Raw genomic sequence first — 22,217 nt, forward strand, 5'->3', positions numbered from 1 at the left:
GAGTTTAGTTTCTGTTGGACTAGAATCCAATACAATGTGAAGGGAGAGTTTAGTTTCTGTTGGACTAGAATACAATACAATGTGCAGGGAGAGTTTAGTTTCTGTTGGACTAGAATCCAATACAATGTGCAGGGAGAGTTCAGTTTCTGTTGGACTAGAATCCAATACAATGTGCAGGGAGAGTTTAGTTTCTGTTGGACTAGAATCCAATACAATGTGCAGGGAGAGTTCAGTTTATGTTGGACTAGAATACAATACAATGTGCAGGGAGAGTTTAGTTTCTGTTGGACTAGAATCCAATACAATGTGCAGGGAGAGTTCAGTTTCTGTTGGACTAGAATCCAATACATTGTGCAGGGAGAGTTTAGTTTCTGTTGGACTAGAATCCAATACAATGTGCAGGGAGAGTTCAGTTTCTGTTGGACTAGAATCCAATACAATGTGCAGGGAGAGTTCAGTTTCTGTTGGACTAGAATACAATACAATGTGCAGGGAGAGTTCAGTGGGAAGGCTGTGGGTCACTGGGTCCTCACCTCTAGTAGGGCTGGAATGAAATATATTTCAAATAGCAGGTGGACGACGTCAGTCATCAAGTACATAAAACCAAAAAAGCAGGTGGTGTCATTAGAGTGATCCATGTTGTTAGGGGTCTTAGTGGTGTCATTAGAGTGATCCATGTTGTTAGGGGTCTTAGTGGTGTCATTAGAGTGATCCATGTTGTTAGGGGTCTTAGTGGTGTCATTAGAGTGATCCATGCTGTAAGGGGTCTTAGTGGTGTCATTAGAGTGATCCATGTTGTTAGGGGTCTTAGTGGTGTCATTAGAGTGATCCATGTTGTTAGGGGTCTTAGTGGTGTCATTAGAGTGATCCATGTTGTTAGGGGTCTTAGTGGTGTCATTAGAGTGATCCATGTTGTTAGGGGTCTTAGTGGTGTCATTAGAGTGATCCATATTGTTAGGGGTCTTAGTGGTGTCATTAGAGTGATCCATGTTGTTAGGGGTCTTAGTGGTGTCATTAGAGTGATCCATGTTGTTAGGGGTCTTAGTGGTGTCATTAGAGTGATCCATGTTGTTAGGGGTCTTAGTGGTGTCATTAGAGTGATCCATGTTGTTAGGGGTCTTAGTGGTGTCATTAGAGTGATCCATGTTGTTAGGGGTCTTAGTGGTGTCATTAGAGTGATCCATGTTGTTAGGGGTCTTAGTGGTGTCATTAGAGTGATCCATGTTGTTAGGCGTCTTAGTGGTGTCATTAGAGTGATCCATATTGTTAGGGGTCTTAGTGGTGTCATTAGAGTGATCCATATTGTTAGGGGTCTTGGTGGTGTCATCAGAGTGATCCATGTTGTAAGGGGTCTTGGTGGTGACATGGTGATCCATGTTGTAAGGGGTCTTGGTGGCCGTAGCAGACTGGGGTCTGATGACCGTGCCTTTCCTGGAGCGGGACGAAACAGAACCCATCCCTGCCCTGGCAGACCTCACTCTCCTGGGGACCCTGGGACACCTGGTTCTCCTGCTGGCCCCTGACATCATTGGCTTCCACTGTGGTCTCCCTGGCCTCTCTCCTGGACCCCCTGGTACCCCTGCAGCCTGCTCCCCTGAACCCTGACATCCTTGGCTTCCACTCTGGTCTCCCTGGCCTCTCTCCTGGACCCCCTGGTACCCCTGCAGCCTGCTCCCCTGAACCCTGACATCTGCCTAGGCCATCTTGGTAAAATGATAGCCGTTGGAGGCTAGAGGGGTGGTGGTGGAGTTGGAGCCGGGGCTGAGATCCACCCTGGTCCCCCCTAAGGCCACCGTCTGACCCTGACCTGGCCCTGAATCTGACTTTGGCCCTGACTCTTCTCTGGCCCTGACCTGGCCCTGAATCTGACTTTGGCCCTAACTCTTCTTTGGCCCTGACCTGGCCCTGAATCTGACTTTGGCCCTGACTCTTCTCTGGCCCTGACCTGGCCCTGAATCTGACTTTGGCCCTGACTCTTCTCTGACTCTGACTCTTCTCTGACCCTGACCTGCCTCTGGCCCTGACTCTGGCCCTGACTCTGACTCTTCTCTGGCCCTGACTCTGACTCTTCTCTGACTCTGGCCCCGACTCTGACTCTTCTCTGGCCCCGACTCTGACTCTTCTCTGGCCCTGACTCTGACTCTTCTCTGGCCCTGACTCTGACTCTTCTCTGGCCCTGACTCTGACTCTTCTCTGGCCCTGACTCTGACTCTTCTCTGACCCTGACCTGACTCTGGCCCTGACTCTGGCCCTGACTCTGACTCTTCTCTGGCCCTGACTCTGGCCCTGACTGACTCTGACTCTAGCCCTGCTGGTGGTCTGATGATGCTGAGTTGTGTTTATGTGGAGGTAGTGGCCCTGTCTCTGGCCCTGCTGGTGGTCTGATGCTGCTTACTGGTGTTTATGTGGAGGTAGTGGCCCTGTCTCTGGCCCTGCTGGTGGTCTGATGATGCTGAGCAGTGTTTATGTGGAGGTATTGGACATGGAGAAACAGACTTTGCTTTTTAAATTATCAGTCTATTTCATCAGATTTCTGTTCATCTCGTTATTTTCCTCTTCCAGGTTTAGCTCATCAAACCAGCGTATCTAACTCTTCCAGGTTAACCTCATCAAACCAGCGTATCTAACTCTTCCAGGTTAACCTCATCAAACCAGCGTATCTAACTCTTCCAGGTTAACCTCATCAAACCAGCGTATCTAACTCTTCCAGGTTAACCTCATCAAACCAGCGTATCTAACTCTTCCAGGTTAACCTCATCAAACCAGCGTATCTAACTCTTCCAGGTTAACCTCATCAAACCAGCGTATCTAACTCTTCCAGGTTAACCTCATCAAACCAGCGTATCTAACTCTTCCAGGTTAACCTCATCTGTAAATAAAATAAATGTTCTGATTAAAGTAGCTCTTAAGATGTAAATGAACTGAAACATATTGTATAATTACATTTTAAATTGTCCATTTTAGGGGTCAATTACTGTACATTTAATGTTTAACAGTAATTCTATAGAAATACACAATAAAATAGAGTAATTCCTGATTAAGGATTTGTTTTAAACTGTAAATCAACTTGATCGTCTTGTAAAAATACATACATAGCCACATTCGGTTAAACCTATGTATATTTATGGAATTACAAAGTAATTTCATAGGATTGCCTTACAAAAATACAGACATTTTCAATTAAAGTAGGAGGTTTCAGAAGTAAATTAATATGCCAGTAGTATACAAATACATTGTAATTATAGTAATTTAAATCAGAAACTTAAATGTTTGGCTAAATGTTTAAACATTAAGGGTGAACTCCATTCAAAAACGATGTTTTGGTATTTTTTCAATTAGACCAATCAGCAAAGTGTGTTCTGCATCTGATGTGTTCTGATGTGTTCTGATGTGTTCTGAATCTGATGTGTTCTGATGTGTTCTGAATCTGATGTGTTCTGATGTGTTGTGAATCTGATGTGTTCTGATGTGTTCTGCATCTGATGTGTTCTGATGTGTTCTGAATCTGATGTGTTCTGATGTGTTCTGATGTGTTCTGAATCTGATGTGTTCTGATGTGTTCTGATGTGTTCTGAATCTGATGTGTTCTGATGTGTTCTGAATCTGATGTGTTCTGATGTGTTCTGCTTCTGATGTGTTCTGATGTGTTCTGAATCTGATGTGTTCTGATGTGTTCTGCATCTGATGTGTTCTGATGTGTTCTGATGTGTTCTGAATCTGATGTGTTCTGATGTGTTCTGAATCTGATGTGTTCTGATGTGTTCTGCTTCTGATGTGTTCTGATGTGTTCTGAATCTGAACACTTTGCAAATCTCTTGGTAACTTGACTGCTGACATGCAGAACATTTGGGAACTGTATCAACATTGGACTAATTGAAAAAAGTACCAAAAGATAGTTTGAGTGGAATTCCCCTTTAAATAACACTAAAAGTACTGCAGTTTAATTAGCATTTTTCTATTTCATGGATAATTAAAAAGGGTTATTTTCCATTATTTTAAACAGATCAGTTATATGAATGTTTTTTCTGTTATTTAACAAACCAACATTTCCCTCTCCTTCCGTAGAACATCGAAAATAAGAAGGAATAATATCCTGGCAGATTCATAACGTTGAAATGGTTTGTTCTTTTACAGAAGACATTTCTGATACAACATCACATCAATTGAACCAAAACTGATATGGTTTAGAAACACTAAATGACACTAAAGTCAAATAAGATGAACAAATACATGACAATTATGGAAACAAACCTACATTTATAATTATTTTATTTTATGTATCAATAACAAAGTACTTGTCTTTCAGGTTCATAATAAAATGACTTTCTCCTAAATTGGTGTTGATGCCAATTCAAACCATCACACCACAGAATATACTGCTTCCTTGTTCCTGCATTCAGATGTTTCCTGGATGTTTCCTGGCTGTTTCCTGGGTGTTTCCTGGGTGTTACCTGGCTGTTACCTGGGTGTTTCCTGGGTGTTACCTGGGTGTTTCCTGGGTGTTTCCTGGGTGTTACCTGGCTGTTACCTGGGTGTTTCCTGGGTGTTACCTGGGTGTTTCCTGGGTGTTTCCTGGGTGTTACCTGGCTGTTACCTGGGTGTTACCTGGGTGTTTCCTGGCTGTTTCCTGGGTGTTTCCTGGGTGTTACCTGGCTGTTACCTGGGTGTTACCTGGGTGTTACCTGGGTGTTTCCTGGGTGTTACCTGGCTGTTACCTGGGTGTTTCCTGGGTGTTACCTGGGTGTTTCCTGGCTGTTTCCTGGGTGTTACCTGGCTGTTACCTGGGTGTTTCCTGGGTGTTACCTGGGTGTTTCCTGGCTGTTACCTGGGTGTTTCCTGGGTGTTACCTGGCTGTTACCTGGGTGTTTCCTGGGTGTTTCCTGGGTGTTTCCTGGGTGTTTCCTGGGTGTTTCCTGGCTGTTACCTGGGTGTTACCTGGGTGTTTCCTGGGTGTTACCTGGGTGTTACCTGGGTGTTTCCTGGGTGTTTCCTGGGTGTTACCTGGGTGTTTCCTGGGTGTTACCTGGCTGTTTCCTGGCTGTTAACTGGATGTTTCCTGGCTGTTACCTGGGTGTTACCTGGGTGTTTCCTGGGTGTTTCCTGGGTGTTACCTGGGTGTTTCCTGGGTGTTACCTGGCTGTTTCCTGGCTGTTAACTGGATGTTTCCTGGCTGTTACCTGGGTGTTTCCTGGGTGTTACCTGGCTGTTACCTGGGTGTTTCCTGGGTGTTTCCTGGCTGTTACCTGGGTGTTTCCTGGCTGTTACCTGGGTGTTTCCTGGGTGTTTCCTGGGTGTTACCTGGGTGTTACCTGGGTGTTTCCTGGGTGTTACCTGGCTGTTTCCTGGCTGTTAACTGGATGTTTCCTGGCTGTTACCTGGGTGTTTCCTGGGTGTTACCTGGCTGTTACCTGGGTGTTTCCTGGCTGTTTCCTGGCTGTTACCTGGGTGTTTCCTGGCTGTTACCTGGGTGTTTCCTGGCTGTTTCCTGGCTGTTACCTGGGTGTTTCCTGGCTGTTACCTGGGTGTTTCCTGGCTGTTACCTGGGTGTTTCCTGGGTGTTTCCTGGCTGTTACCTGGGTGTTTCCTGGGTGTTTCCTGGGTGTTTCCTGGCTGTTTCCTGGGTGTTTCCTGGGTGTTACCTGGCTGTTACCTGGGTGTTTCCTGGCTGTTACCTGGGTGTTTCCTGGGTGTTTCCTGGGTGTTTCCTGGGTGTTTCCTGGCTGTTTCCTGGGTGTTTCCTGGGTGTTACCTGGCTGTTACCTGGGTGTTTCCTGGGTGTTACCTGGGTGTTACCTGGGTGTTTCCTGGATGTTTCCTGGCTGTTTCCTGGGTGTTTCCTGGGTGTTACCTGGCTGTTACCTGGGTGTTTCCTGGGTGTTACCTGGGTGTTACCTGGGTGTTTCCTGGGTGTTACCTGGGTGTTTCCTGGGTGTTACCTGGCTGTTTCCTGGCTGTTAACTGGATGTTTCCTGGCTGTTACCTGGGTGTTTCCTGGGTGTTACCTGGCTGTTACCTGGGTGTTTCCTGGGTGTTTCCTGGCTGTTACCTGGGTGTTTCCTGGCTGTTACCTGGGTGTTTCCTGGGTGTTTCCTGGCTGTTACCTGGGTGTTTCCTGGCTGTTACCTGGGTGTTTCCTGGCTGTTACCTGGGTGTTTCCTGGGTGTTTCCTGGCTGTTACCTGGGTGTTTCCTGGCTGTTACCTGGGTGTTTCCTGGATGTTACCTGGGTGTTACCTGGCTGTTACCTGGCTGTTAACTGGGTGTTTCCTGGATGTTTCCTGGGTGTTTCCTGGATGTTTCCTGGGTGTTACCTGGGTGTTTCCTGGCTGTTACCTGGCTGTTAACTGGGTGTTTCCTGGCTGTTACCTGGGTGTTACCTGGGTGTTTCCTGGGTGTTACCTGGATGTTTCCTGGGTGTTACCTGGCATTACCTGGGTGTTTCCTGGCTGTTACCTGGCTGTTAACTGGGTGTTTCCTGGCTGTTACCTGGCTGTTACCTGGGTGTTTCCTGGGTGTTACCTGGGTGTTACCTGGGTGTTTCCTGGGTGTTACCTGGGTGTTTCCTGGGTGTTACCTGGGTGTTACCTGGGTGTTTCCTGGCTGTTACCTGGCTGTTAACTGGGTGTTTCCTGGGTGTTACCTGGGTGTTACCTGGCTGTTACCTGGGTGTTACCTGGGTGTTTCCTGGGTGTTTCCTGGCTGTTACCTGGCTGTTACCTGGGTGTTTCCTGGGTGTTTCCTGGCTGTTACCTGGGTGTTTCCTGGGTGTTTCCTGGGTGTTTCCTGGCTGTTACCTGGATGTTTCCTGGGTGTTACCTGGGTGTTACCTGGCTGTTAACTGGGTGTTTCCTGGATGTTACCTGGGTGTTTCCTGGGTGTTTCCTGGATGTTACCTGGGTGTTTCCTGGGTGTTTCCTGGATGTTACCTGGGTGTTTCCTGGCTGTTACCTGGATGTTACCTGGGTGTTACCTGGGTGTTTCCTGGATGTTACCTGGGTGTTTCCTGGCTGTTACCTGGATGTTTCCTGGGTGTTTCCTGGCTGTTACCTGGGTGTTACCTGGGTGTTACCTGGGTGTTTCCTGGGTGTTACCTGGCTGTTACCTGGGTGTTTCCTGGGTGTTTCCTGGGTGTTACCTGGCTGTTAACTGGGTGTTTCCTGGCTGTTACCTGGGTGTTACCTGGCTGTTACCTGGCTGTTAACTGGGTGTTTCCTGGCTGTTACCTGGGTGTTACCTGGGTGTTTCCTGGGTGTTACCTGGGTGTTTCCTGGGTGTTACCTGGCTGTTACCTGGGTGTTACCTGGCTGTTAACTGGGTGTTTCCTGGCTGTTACCTGGGTGTTACCTGGGTGTTTCCTGGGTGTTACCTGGGTGTTTCCTGGGTGTTACCTGGGTGTTACCTGGCTGTTACCTGGGTGTTACCTGGGTGTTTCCTGGGTGTTACCTGGCTGTTACCTGGATGTTTCCTGGATGTTACCTGGGTGTTTCCTGGGTGTTACCTGGCTGTTACCTGGATGTTTCCTGGGTGTTTCCTGGGTGTTTCCTGGCTGTTAACTGGATGTTACCTGGCTGTTACCTGGCTGTTAACTGGGTGTTTCCTGGGTGTTACCTGGGTGTTTCCTGGGTGTTACCTGGGTGTTTCCTGGCTGTTAACTGGGTGTTTCCTGGCTGTTACCTGGCTGTTTCCTGGCTGTTAACTGGGTGTTTCCTGGCTGTTACCTGGCTGTTACCTGGCTGTTAACTGGGTGTTTCCTGGGTGTTACCTGGGTGTTACCTGGCTGTTACCTGGGTGTTTCCTGGATGTTACCTGGGTGTTTCCTGGCTGTTACCTGGATGTTTCCTGGGTGTTTCCTGGGTGTTTCCTGGCTGTTAACTGGATGTTTCCTGGGTGTTTCCTGGCTGTTACCTGGCTGTTAACTGGGTGTTTCCTGGGTGTTTCCTGGCTGTTAACTGGATGTTACCTGGCTGTTACCTGGCTGTTAACTGGGTGTTTCCTGGGTGTTACCTGGGTGTTTCCTGGGTGTTTCCTGGCTGTTACCTGGCTGTTACCTGGGTGTTACCTGGCTGTTAACTGGGTGTTTCCTGGCTGTTACCTGGGTGTTTCCTGGCTGTTACCTGGCTGTTAACTGGGTGTTTCCTGGCTGTTACCTGGGTGTTACCTGGCTGTTACCTGGCTGTTAACTGGGTGTTTCCTGGGTGTTACCTGGCTGTTACCTGGGTGTTTCCTGGGTGTTTCCTGGCTGTTACCTGGCTGTTAACTGGGTGTTTCCTGGCTGTTACCTGGGTGTTACCTGGCTGTTACCTGGCTGTTAACTGGGTGTTTCCTGGGTGTTTCCTGGCTGTTACCTGGGTGTTTCCTGGCTGTTACCTGGCTGTTAACTGGGTGTTTCCTGGCTGTTACCTGGGTGTTACCTGGCTGTTACCTGGCTGTTAACTGGGTGTTTCCTGGGTGTTACCTGGCTGTTACCTGGGTGTTTCCTGGCTGTTAACTGGGTGTTTCCTGGGTGTTTCCTGGCTGTTACCTGGCTGTTACCTGGCTGTTACCTGGGTGTTACCTGGGTGTTACCTGGGTGTTACCTGGGTGTTTCCTGGCTGTTAACTGGGTGTTTCCTGGGTGTTAGAATGTTAATCAGATTTGAATGCATGTTCATTTAACAATTGACATTTAGTTAGCATTATAGGTGAAAGGCATAGTATTTTTAAAGAATTCTTATGCTGCCTATACACTGACATGTTCCTTATGATTACCTTCCTCGTCTGGGCTTGTCACTAGCACTCTCTTTCTGACTGCAAAACTCTGGCCTCCTCAAAAGAGACATTCACCATGGCACAATGAACAAGCCATGACCTGTCTGAAAAAAATTGTTTGTCTCATTGTCAAAAAGAATGGACTAGCCTAGCCATTTAGCTAACTTATCTAATTACCACTTTATTTAAACATCAAGTGGTAATCACAACGTAGACCAAATGTTAGCTATTGAAAGTAATGTTATTCAATCTAACATTAATGTCTAACATTAGCCACCTAGCTAGCTAACATTGCATAGTTAACACTGGCACTAGCCTAGCTAACTAGCTAGCCAGCTTTGCTAGCGGCAACCTAATTATCACGTGGTAGGTATTGCCACACACATCTGATTAATATGTTCAGCCTTTATGACAATGACAAGACGGCTCATTAGCCAACAAGAAGAGATTATAAATTACAGGGAGCTAAAACATGATTAGGAGATGAAACTGTGTCTATCAGCTTCAAATACAATGGATTGGGTTAGTCAAAGCTAGGCTGGACAATAGAACGAGTCAAAATTCACCCAAGGCAGGAACACTAGCACGAGGCCATAGCAAATTAATTGGAGAAAAAAAACCTTTGCAGTACTTCTTCTGACTGAAATGATGCTTAGAATTCCATTTCCTCCTAAATGGCACAACAAAATGTAGCCGTTTTTATTTTATCACTGCAATCTGTTCTTAGGATGAAACTGAAAAAGAACAAATTGTGTAGAAAGTAAACAGACATTGCCGTTATGTTGGGGAAATAGGAATGTCTAAAAAGCAGTTGAATTTAATCAGCTATTTATCTGCTACCATTTGCCTTTTTTTGAGTTCAACATTTTGTGGTTTGAACTCATTATTCTAATTCTCTGATAGCAAACAGGCAGCTTCTGAAAACAAACTGCTCAGTAAATCAAAGGCTCTTTAGATCTACCAAAGATATAGAGGTATATACACATCTAATTCCCAGTGTGTCTAGTGTTTATGTTAAAGGTGAACCAACAGTTACAGTTAGATATAGAGGTATATACACATCTAATTCCCGGTGTGTCTAGTGTTTATGTTAAAGGTGAACCAACAGTTACATCCATTTTTTATTTATAAATTAATAATATCGAACCCATTGATTCAGAAAATAATATAACTTATGAGCTTAGTTCAAGTGTCTCTAATCAGAACCCAAAATGCAAGCTTGTTTTACTCCAATGTTTGTAAAAAATAAATACATTAAACTGTAAAGCCTCAAAACGATCATTTTTGTACCATGTCAGCCCTTGCATCCATTATTCTGTCCATACATTGTAGTGGTTACATTTCTCCAGCTTTTTACCAAAACAGTGTCAGGAGACCACTTTGTTATCTTTTCCAACTGCTGATTGGCAGCAGTTGGAAATAATAATTATTAATTTTTAATAATTAACTAAACGTATGGTGTTTTTGGTTTAAAGGTATATGGACCATTGTTGCATTGTTCATTGTTATGCCTTAAATTTGCAATTTTATGGTTTTAAGTGATCAAATTAACTAACACATATTGTATATTTTGCAATTCTGAGTAATAACCTGGTATAGACGGTATAGAAACTGATGGTCAGATGAAGACATGGCTTCGAAAAAAAGTATTGCGGTTGCTAAATAATTCCAATAGACGGCAGCATGAGACCACAAATTATATCTCAGATCATCCGTTTTCTCTTGAACACACCCCCCTTCATCCTCACAGAAAAACTTCCGCACAAGCTTTTTCCTGTCCCTTTCCACACTGCTAACGCACGAGGAAGGACCAAAACAGGTGTAGTAGACCTCACAGTGAAATGCTGAATACAACAGGTGTAGTAGACCTTACAGTGAAATGCTGAATACAACAGGTGTAGTAGACCTTACAGTGAAATGCTGAATACAACAGGTGTAGTAGACCTCACAGTGAAATGCTGAATACAACAGGTGTAGTAGACCTCACAGTGAAATGCTGAATACAACAGGTGTAGTAGACCTTACAGTGAAATGCTGAATACAACAGGTGTAGTAGACCTTACAGTGAAATGCTGAATACAACAGGTGTAGTAGACCTCACAGTGAAATGCTGAATACAACAGGTGTAGTAGACCTCACAGTGAAATGCTGAATACAACAGGTGTAGTAGACCTTACAGTGAAATGCTGAATACAACAGGTGTAGTAGACCTTACAGTGAAATGCTGAATACAACAGGTGTAGTAGACCTTACAGTGAAATGCTGAATACAACAGGTGTAGTAGACCTCACAGTGAAATGCTGAATACAACAGGTGTAGTAGACCTTACAGTGAAATGCTGAATACAACAGGTGTAGTAGACCTTACAGTGAAATGCTGAATACGACAGGTGTAGTAGACCTCACAGTGAAATGCTGAATACAACAGGTGTAGTAGACCTCACAGTGAAATGCTGAATACAACAGGTGTAGTAGACCTTACAGTGAAATGCTGAATACAACAGGTGTAGTAGACCTCACAGTGAAATGTTGAATACAACAGGTGTAGTAGACCTCACAGTGAAATGCTGAATACAACAGGTGTAGTAGACCTTACAGTGAAATGCTGAATACAACAGGTGTAGTAGACCTTACAGTGAAATGCTTACTTACAGGCTCTTACCAATAGTGCAAAAAAGGTGTTAGGTGAACAAGTAAGTAAAGAAATAAAACAACAGTAAAAAGACAGGCTATATACAGTAGTGAGGCTATAAAAGTAGCGAGGCTACATACAGACACTGGTTAGTCAGGCTGATTGAGGTAGTATGTACAGTGGGGCAAAAAAGTATTTAGTCAGCCACCAATTGTGCAAGTTCTCCCACTTAAAAAGATGAGAGAGGCCTGTAATTTTCATCATAGGTACACTTCAACTATGACAGACAAAATGAGAAAAACTAATCCAGAAAATCACATTGTAGGATTTTTAATGAATTTATTAGCAAATTATGGTGGAAAATAAGTATTTGGTCAATAACAAAAGTTTATCTCAAATACTTTGTTATATACCCTTTGTTGGCAATGACAGAGGTCAAACGTTTTCTGTAAGTCTTCACAAGGTTTTCACACACTGTTGCTGGTATTTTGGCCCATTCCTCCATACAGATCTCCTCTAGAGCAGTGATGTTTTGGGGCTGTTGCTGGGAAACACGGACTTTCATTCCCTCCAAAGATTTTCTATCGGGTTGAGATCTGGAGACTGGCTAGGCCACTCCAGGACCTTGAAATGCTTCTTACGAAGCCACTCCTTCGTTGCCCGGGCGGTGTGTTTGGGATCATTGTCATGCTGAAAGACCCAGCCACGTTTCATCTTCAATGCCCTTGCTGAATGAAGGAGGTTTTCACTCAAAATCTCACGATACATGGCCCGATTCATTCTTTCCTTTACACGGATCAGTCGTCCTGGTCCCTTTGCAGAAAAACAGCCCCAAAGCATGATGTTTCCACCCCCATGCTTCACAGTAGGTATGGTGTTCTTTGGATGCAACTCAGCATTCTTTGTCCTCCAAACACGACGAGTTGGGTTTTTACCAAAAAGTTATATTTTGGTTTCATCTGACCATATGACATTCTCCCAATCTTCTTCTGGATCATCCAAATGCTCTCTAGCAAACTTCAGACGGGCCTGTACATGTACTGGCTTAAGCAGGGGGAGACGTCTAGCACTGCAGGATTTGAGTCCCTGGCGGCGTAGTGTGTTACTGATGGTAGGCTTTGTTACATTGGTCCCAGCTCTCTGCAGGTCATTCACTAGGTCCCCCCGTGTGGTTCTGGGATTTTTGCTCACCGTTCTTGTGATCATTTTGACCCCACGGGGTGAGATCTTGCGTGGAGCCCCAGATCGAGGGAGATTATCAGTGGTCTTGTATGTCTTCTATTTCCTAATAATTGCTCCCACAGTTGATTTCTTCAAACCAAGCTGCTTACCTATTGCAGATTCAGTCTTCCCAGCCTGGTGCAGGTCTACAATTTTGTTTCTGGTGTCCTTTGACAGCTCTTTGGTCTTGGCCATAGTGGAGTTTGGAGTGTGACTGTTTGAGGTTGTGGACAGGTGTCTTTTATACTGATAACAAGTTCAAACAGGTGCCATTAATACAGGTAACGAGTGGAGGACAGAGGAGCCTCTTAAAGAAGAAGTTACAGGTCTGTGAGAGCCAGAAATCTTGCTTGTTTGTTATTGACCAAATACTTATTTTCCACCATAATTTGCAAATAAATTAATTTTCTCATTTTGTCTGTCATAGTTGAAGTGTACCTATGATGAAAATTACAGGCCTCTCTCATCTTTTTAAGTGGGAGAACTTGCACAATTGGTGGCTGACTAAATACTTTTTTGCCCCACTGTACATGTAGATATGGTTAAAGTGACTATGCATATATGATGAATAGAGAGTAGCGGTAGCGTAAAAGAGGGGTTGGCGGGTGGTGGGTGGTGGGACACAATGCAGATAGCCCGGTTAGCCAATGTGCTGGAGCACTGCTTGGTTCGGCCAATTGAGGTAGTATGTACATGAATGTATAGTTAAATAACTATGATTAATAATCCTGAACATTAATTCAGTCACCTCTGGTCGAGAAACATATTTTCCTAGTACGTTCATTGTCAAATTCATCAACCAGCATCGACCCGCTCTGCCTTCTCACACAAGTAACCAACTGGCATGTTCACGTGTCTCATACATAGATATGGGATATGAAGATGAATAGACATGTTTACATAGACTTGGGGTTAGTGTATCTGACTAGTGGCCGGTGTTCAATACCTGCTATAGAAAGTATATTATTGCTCTCCCAAAAGCAACACAGGCCTCATACGAAACTGTAAAGTAATGAGTAACCATTTTAGAAAATAATGGGACATATAGTCTTTGATTGCATGCAATTTTATGTCAATCATATTGCTGCCATAGCCTATAACTGATGCGTCATGGTCAAATGCTGCCATCTATTGGAAATATTGAGCAATTCAAAGTTCTTAATTCACATAAAGACATTGGTGAGGCAGCTGCGAAAAAAATAGTACTTTTTCTTATTAATTCCTGAGATCAGTCTCAGACCTGCCCCTCCTATTCCCAGCCCATTGCTGGACTTCCACATAGAGGTTACTAGGTCACACCCATTTCAAATAAAACATAAAATGTAGCTTGATTATCAAGTGTTCTACCTTGCAAAAATAAATATATATATATATTTTTTTTAAATAAAATTATAAAAAACAGCAACATTTGAAATAGCTTTTGATTAGAAAAATAATCATACTGCTATTTAGTATTATAATGTTATTTACCAACCTAATATTATTACTTAAATAGTTTCTAAAAGTGTTCTACCCTAGGGTTAAGGCTAAAATAGGTTATACCTATTGTTAGGGGTTAGGGCTAAATTAGGTTATACGTAGGTTTAGGGTTTTTAAGGCAAAAAAAATATATGGGTTTATAGCTCTCTTGCTCCTCCTCGTAGCCTTCTGCGGGTACTACATACCTCATTCGCGACACTTTGCTAGGCTCATAATCTGCGTCAGATCTACAAATCAATGAGCTAGACCTATCCATTTAGTTTGCAACTCAGTGAAGATGCGCAGCCTTCGCTCAATTCGATGCCTACAAACGAACAGATTTCGAAGCATATCAAATTACCCAGCAGCCATTTACAAACAACAAATCGTAAAAAAAAGGTTATTTCTTCATTTAACAAATTTGTCTGGCTGTTTAAAATTGGCCACATCTTGAAAAACAGGACAGGGACATACGTTTTGTTTAGGTTTTACAGCTTTTTATGAAGAAAAAAAAGGTTAACCATGATCAGAAACGGTTTGACGTTTAATCGATATGCGCCAGCCACATTCGGTACCTAAATTTAACCGCCGGTAAGTCAGAACCAAAAGCAAGGATATGTTGGTACCATAATGGTACCATATTGGTACCATTTGAAAGGAAACACTTTGAAGTTTGTGGAAATGTGAAATTAATGTCGGAGAATATAACACATTAGATCTGGTAAAAGATAATACAAACAAAAACATGAGTTTTTCCCATCATATTTGAAATGCAAGAGAAAGGCCACAACACAGAGATAGGATTCTATGTGTAAGATGCTGTCCACAAGATGGCAGAAGTGTGTGTGCAAAGTTTCTGACTGAATTTTTATTTATTTCACCTTTTTTTAACCAGGTAGGCTAGTTGAGAACAAGTTCTCATTTACAACTGCGACCTGGCCAAGATAAAGCATAGCAGTTCGACACATACAACAACACAGTTACACTTGGAATAAACAAACATACAATCAATAATACAGTAGAAAAAGTATATATACAGTGTGTGCAAATGAGGTAAGATAAGGGAGGTAAAGCAATAAATGGGCCATGGTGATAAGACTAAGATAAGATAAGGCAAAGACTTATAGATGACCTGGAGCCAGTGGGTTTGGCGACAGATATGTAGTGAGGGCCAGCCAACAAGAGCATACATGTCGCAGTGGTGGGTAGTATATGGGGCTTTGGTGATAAAACGGATGGCACTGTGATAGACTACATCCAGTTTGCTGAGTAGAGTGTTGGGGGCTATTTTTAAAATGACATCGCAGAAGTCAAGGATCGGTAGGATAGTCAGTTTTACGAGGGTAAGTTTGAGTGAAGGAGGCTTTGTTGCAAAATAGGAAGTCAATTCTAGATAACGTTTTGGATTGGAGATGCTTAATGTGAGTCTGGAAGGAGAGTTTACAGTCTAACCAGACACCTAGGTATTTGCAGTTGTCCACATATTCTAAGTCAGAACTGTCCAGAGTAGTGATGCTGGTCGGGCGGGAGGGTGCGGGCAGCATTTGGTTGAAGAGCATACACTTAGTTTTACTAGCATTTAAAAGCAGTTGGAGGCCACGGAAGGAGTGTTGTATGGCGTTGAAGCTCGTTTAGAGGTTTGTTAGGACAGTGTCCAAAGAAGGGCTAGATGTATACAGAATGGTGTCGTCTGCGTAGAGGTGGATCAGAGAATCACCAGCAGCAAGAGCAACATCACTGATATATACAGAGAAAAGAGTCGGCCGGAGAATTGAACTCTGTGGCAACCCCATATAATGCCAGAGGTCCGGACAACAGGCCCTCCGATTTGACACACTGAACTCTGTCAGAGAAGTAGTTGGTGAACCAGGCGAGGCAGTCATTTGAGAAACCAAGGCTATTGAGTCTGCCGATAAGAATGCGTGGTTGACAGAGTCGAAAGCCTTGGCCAGGTTGATGAAGACTGCTGCACAGTATTGTCACAGGGGCTATTCGATGCTAATGCAGAACGCCACAGGATGTTTTTGTGCTGTTCAAGAGCAGTCAAGTCTGGGGTGAACCAAGGGCTATATCTGTTCTTAGTTCTACATTGTTTGAATGGGGCATGCTTATTTATGATGGACAGGAAAGCACTTTTGAAGAGCAACCAGGCATCCTCTACTGACGGGATGAGGTCAATATCCTTCCAGGATACCCGGGCCAGGTCGATTAGAAAGGCCTGCTTGCTGAAGTGTTTTAGGGAGCGTTTCACAGTGATGCGGGGTGGTCGTTTGACGGCGGACCCATTATGCACTCAGGCAATGAGGCAGTGATTGCTGAGATCCTGGTTGAAGACAGCAGAGGTGTATTTAGAGGGCAAGTTGGTCAGGATGATATCTAAGAGGGTGCCCATGGTTACGGATTAAGGGTTGAACAACAACCAGTCTGCTGTGGTTTCAACCTGAGCAAGAACCAGTCTGCTGCGGTTTCACTACCTGAACAAGAACCAGTCTGCTGTGGTTTCACTACCTGAACAAGAACCAGTCTGCTGTGGTTTCACTACCTGAACAAGAACCAGTCTGCTGTGGTTTCACTACCTGAACAAGAACCAGTCTGCTGTGGTTTCACTACCTGAACAACAACCAGTCTGCTGTGGTTTCACTATCTGAACAAGAACCAGTCTGCTGTGGTTTCACTACCTGAACAAGAACCAGTCTGCTGTGGTTTCACTACCTGAACAACAACCAGTCTGCTGTGGTTTCACTACCTGGTCAACAACCAGTCTGCTGTGGTTTCACTACCTGAACACCAACCAGTCTGCTGTGGTTTCAACCTGAACAACAACCAGTCTGCTGTGGTTTCACTACCTGGTCAACAACCAGTCTGCTGTGGTTTCCCTACCTGGTCAACAACCAGTCTGCTGTGGTTTCACTACCTGGTCAACAACCAGTCTGCTGTGGTTTCACTACCTGGTCAACAACCAGTCTGCTGTGGTTTCACTACCTGAACAACAACCAGTCTGCTGTGGTTTCAACCTGAACAACAACCAGTCTGCTGTGGTTTCACTACCTGGTCAACAACCAGTCTACTGTGGTTTCACTACCTGGTCAACAACCAGTCTGCTGTGGTTTCACTACCTGGTCAACAACCAGTCTGCTGTGGTTTCACTACCTGAACAACAACCAGTCTGCTGTGGTTTCACTACCTGGTCAACAACCAGTCTGCTGTGGTTTCACTACCTGAACAAGAACCAGTCTGCTGTGGTTTCACTACCTGGTCAACAACCAGTCTGCTGTGGTTTCACTACCTGGTCAACAACCAGTCTGCTGTGGTTTCAACCTGAACAACAACCAGTCTGCTGTGGTTTCACTACCTGGTCAACAACCAGTCTGCTTTGGTTTCACTACCTGGTCAACAACCAGTCTGCTGTGGTTTCACTACCTGAACAAGAACCAGTCTGCTGTGGTTTCACTACCTGAACAACAACCAGTCTGCTGTGGTTTCAACCTGAACAACAACCAGTCTGCTGTGGTTTCACTACCTGGTCAACAACCAGTCTGCTGTGGTTTCACTACCTGAACAACAACCAGTCTGCTGTGGTTTCACTACCTGGTCAACAACCAGTCTGCTGTGGTTTCACTACCTGAACAACAACCAGTCTGCTGTGGTTTCACTACCTGAACTACAACCAGTCTGCTGTGGTTTCACTACCTGATCAACAACCAGTCTGCTGTGGTTTCACTACCTGAACAACAACCAGTCTGCTGTGGTTTCACTACCTGGTCAACAACCAGTCTGCTGTGGTTTCACTACCTGAACAACAACCAGTCTGCTGTGGTTTCACTACCTGGTCAACAACCAGTCTGCTGTGGTTTCACTACCTGAACAACAACCAGTCTGCTGTGGTTTCACTACCTGGTCAACAACCAGTCTGCTGTGGTTTCACTACCTGGTCAACAACCAGTCTGCTGTGGTTTCACTACCTGGTCAACAACCAGTCTGCTGTGGTTTCACTACCTGAACAACAACCAGTCTGCTGTGGTTTCACTACCTGATCAACAACCAGTCTGCTGTGGTTTCACTACCTGGTCAACAACCAGTCTGCTGTGGTTTCACTACCTGAACAACAACCAGTCTGCTGTGGTTTCACTACCTGATCAACAACCAGTCTGCTGTGGTTTCACTACCTGAACAACAACCTGTCTGCTGTGGTTTCAACCTGAGCAACAACCAGTCTGCTGTGGTTTCACTACCTGAACAACAACCAGTCTGCTGTGGTTTCACTACCTGATCAACAACCAGTCTGCTGTGGTTTCACCCTGATCAACAACCAGTCTGCTGTGGTTTCACTACCTGAACAACAACCAGTCTGCTGTGGTTTCACTACGTGAACAACAACCAGTCTGCTGTGGTTTCACTACCTGAACAACAACCAGTCTGCTGTGGTTTCACTACGTGAACAACAACCAGTCTGCTGTGGTTTCACTACCTGAACAACAACCAGTCTGCTGTGGTTTCACTACCTGAACAACAACCAGTCTGCTGTGGTTTCACTACCTGAACAACAACCAGTCTGCTGTGGTTTCACTACCTGGTCAACAACCAGTCTGCTGTGGTTTCACTACCTGAACAACAACCAGTCTGCTGTGGTTTCACTACCTGAACAAGAACCAGTCTGCTGTGGTTTCACTACCTGGTCAACAACCAGTCTGCTGTGGTTTCACTACCTGAACAACAACCAGTCTGCTGTGGTTTCACTACCTGGTCAACAACCAGTCTGCTGTGGTTTCACTACCTGAACAACAACCAGTCTGCTGTGGTTTCACTACCTGATCAACAACCAGTCTGCTGTGGTTTCAACCTGATCAACAACCAGTCTGCTGTGGATTCACTACCTGAACAAGAACCAGTCTGCTGTGGTTTCACTACCCGGTCAACAACCAGTCTGCTGTGGTTTCAACCTGAACAACAACCAGTCTGCTGTGGTTTCACTACCTGGTCAACAACCAGTCTGCTGTGGTTTCACTACCTGGTCAACAACCTGTCTGCTGTGGTTTCACTACCTGAACAACAACCAGTCTGCTGTGGTTTCACTACCCCTCAGGTGTGACGAGAGTTCCAGTAAGACCTTCTTTCATATGTTCTGAGGGTTGACCTGAAGCTACATTACCAGGCTACTTAGTAAAGACTACAGGTCTGATCAGGGACCAGGATACTTAGTAAAGACTACAGGTCTGATCAGGGACCAGGCTACTTAGTAAAGCTTACAGGTCTGATCTTGGACCAGGCTACTTGCGTTCTGCAGGTTGAACTGGAGCTGTTGTTTGTAAGGCTCAAACTCGTGAACGAGCTCATATCCTTGGTGGTAGAACGTGAACAGACCCTGCAGGAAGGCCAGCAGCTGAGAGGGAGAGATAAAAACAGGAAGAATCCGTCTGACAGACATGGTGGATAAATACACACAGAACCTGAACAAAGGAACACTGGAGATTGATTTATGTTAACAAACTGGACACTGTGTGAACTGTGATGTTCAAGGCTCAAACTCTGGTTTATCAAAATGTTCAAGGATGAGTCTTTTTTTATCTGGGCCATATTCATCACCAGCTAGGTTGGCCCTGTCATCCATCTATCCCAGGTACCATCCACCAGTCAAACGTCAGGTTAGTCACATTTCACCTGGTCATAGGTCAAATTACTATCACTTGTCTGTTCCAGGAATTCACATAACCACCGTTGATGATGTAATCAGTGCTGTGTGTATCAGCTCTACCTTGTTTTTCTACAGCTGGAGGACATTATCTATGGTGCAATAGTCTATGTGCCCGGGGGCTAGAGTCAGTCTGTATATCTGGAGTCCTTCTCCTGTCTTAACTGGTGTCCTGTGTAAATTGAAGTATGCTCCCTCTAATCCTCTCTCTCCTCCCCTACCGGAGGACCTGAGCCCCAGGAACATGCCTCAGGACTACTTGTCCTGATGACTCCTGGCTGTTCCCAGTCCATCTGGTCGTGCTGCTGCTCCAGTTTCAACTGTTCTGGCTGTGGCTAGAGAACCCTGACCTCTTCACCGGACGTGCTACCTTGTTCCCGGACCTGCTGTTTTCGACTCTCTCTACCGCGTCTGCTGTCTCGACCTCTGAATGCTCGGCAATGAAAAGCCAACTGACATTTACTCCTGAGATACTGACCTGTTGCACCCTCTACAACCACTGATTACTATTTGACCTTGCTGGTCATCTATGAACGTTTGAACATCTTGAAGAATAATCTGGCCTTAATGGCCATGTACTCTTATAATCTCCACCCGACACAGCCAGAAGAGGACTGGCCACCCCTCTGAGCCTGGTTCCTCTCTAGGTTTCTTCCTAGGTTTTGGCCTTTCTAGGGAGTTTTTCCTAAATACCGTGCTTCTACACCTGCATTGCTTGCTGTTTGGGGTTTTAGGCTGGGTTTCTGTACAGCACTTTGAGATATCAGCTGATGTAAGAAGGGCTTCACAGTCCCAGTTTCTGACTTTCTCCTGTTCTGAGCTCTTATTTTTAGTTCACGTTGCTTTTTACTCAACCTTGTCATTTTTAGTATCACTTTGATATTGATTATTGTATTGTTGGGTTTAGAGCTAGCAAAAAAGGCTTTTCACTGTACTTGTGCATGTGACATAAAACAACTTGAAACACACACACTACTTAAGATGTTAGCTTTTATATGGAGCCTTAGCATTTACACCCTCGCTGCCATAACCATAGAGGCTTTTATATGGAGCCTTAGCATTTACACCCGCGCTGCCATAACCATAGAGGCTTTTATATGGAGCCTTAGCATTTACACCCTCGCTGCCATAACCATAGAGGCTTTTATATGGAGCCTTAGCATTTACACCCTCGCTGCCATAACCATAGAGGCTTATATATGGAGCCTTAGCATTTACACCCTCGCTGCCATAACCATAGAGGCTTTTATATGGAGCCTTAGCATTTACACCCGCGCTGCCATAACCATAGAGGCTTTTATATGGAGCCTTAGCATTTACACCCTCGCTGCCATAACCATAGAGGCTTTTATATGGAGCCTTAGCATTTACACCCGCGCTGCCATAACCATAGAGGCTTTTATATGGAGCCTTAGCATTTACACCCGCGCTGCCATAACCATAGAGGCTTTTATATGGAGCCTTAGCATTTACACCCGCGCTGCCATAACCATAGAGGCTTTTATATGGAGCCTTAGCATTTACACCCTCGCTGCCATAACCATATGTGGCCTGTAGCTGTCTAGGCCCCTCAAACTACACTATGAACCTCCAAGGCCCCTCAATTGCACCAGGTGGGGGCAATTAACGAGTGTGGGTGTGTGAATGAGTACATGTGTGCTAAGGTGTGGAGAATCAGAGCAGGTGGTCAGTCCTGTTAGGGTTAGAATCAGAGCAGGTGGTCAGTAGTGTTAGAATCAGAGCAGGTGGTCAGTCCTGTTAGAATCAGAGCAGGTGGTCAGTCCTGTTAGGGTTGGAATCAGAGCAGGTGGTCAGTCCTGGTAGGGTTAGAATCAGAGCAGGTGGTCAGTAGTGTTAGAATCAGAGCAGGTGGAAAGTCCTGTTAGGGTTAGAATCAGAGCAGGTGGTCAGTCCTGTTAGAATCAGAGCAGGTGGTCAGTCTTGTTAGAATCAGAGCAGGTGGTCAGTCCTGTTAGAATCAGAGCAGGTGGTCAGTCCTGTTAGAATCAGAGCAGGTGGTCAGTCCTGTTAGAATAAGAGCAGGTGGTCAGTCCTGTTAGGGTTACAATCAGAGCAGGTTGTCAGTCCTGTTAGAATCAGAGCAGGTGGTCAGTCCTGTTAGAATAAGAGCAGGTGGTCAGTCCTGTTAGGGTTAGATTCAGAGCAGGGGGTCAGTCCTGTTAGGGTTACAATCAGAGCAGGTTGTCAGTCCTGTTAGAATCAGAGCAGGTGGTCAGTCCTGTTAGAATCAGAGCAGGTGGTCAGTCCTGTTAGGGTCAGAATCAGAGCAGGTGGTCACTAGGGTTAGAATCAGAGCAGGTGGTCAGTCCTGTTAGAATCAGAGCAGGTGGTCAGACCTGTTAGAATCAGAGCAGGTGGCCAGTCCTGTTAGAATCAGAGCAGGTGGTCAGTCCTGTTAGAGTTAGATTCAGAGCAGGGGGTCAGTCCTGTTAGGTTTAGAATCAGAGCAGG

At 45.0% G+C, this 22,217-nt stretch overlaps 1 protein-coding gene across 1 annotated transcript; it reads right to left on the reverse strand.

Annotated features, from left to right (window-relative positions):
* Positions 1 to 518: 518 nt before the first annotated feature.
* On the reverse strand, positions 519 to 20,038 carry LOC139549688 (dentin sialophosphoprotein-like). Its single transcript, XM_071360351.1, has 4 exons — positions 19,967 to 20,038; positions 19,304 to 19,436; positions 1,825 to 2,387; positions 519 to 1,694 (listed from the first exon to the last, which is right to left on the reverse strand). Exons 1-4 carry the CDS (start codon positions 20,036 to 20,038, stop codon positions 519 to 521), a joined length of 1,944 nt encoding a protein of 647 aa, XP_071216452.1.
* Positions 20,039 to 22,217: the final 2,179 nt, after the last annotated feature.

The sequence above is a fragment of the Salvelinus alpinus genome, chromosome 22 (genome assembly GCF_045679555.1).
Source record: "Salvelinus alpinus chromosome 22, SLU_Salpinus.1, whole genome shotgun sequence".
NCBI lineage: Eukaryota > Metazoa > Chordata > Actinopteri > Salmoniformes > Salmonidae > Salvelinus > Salvelinus alpinus.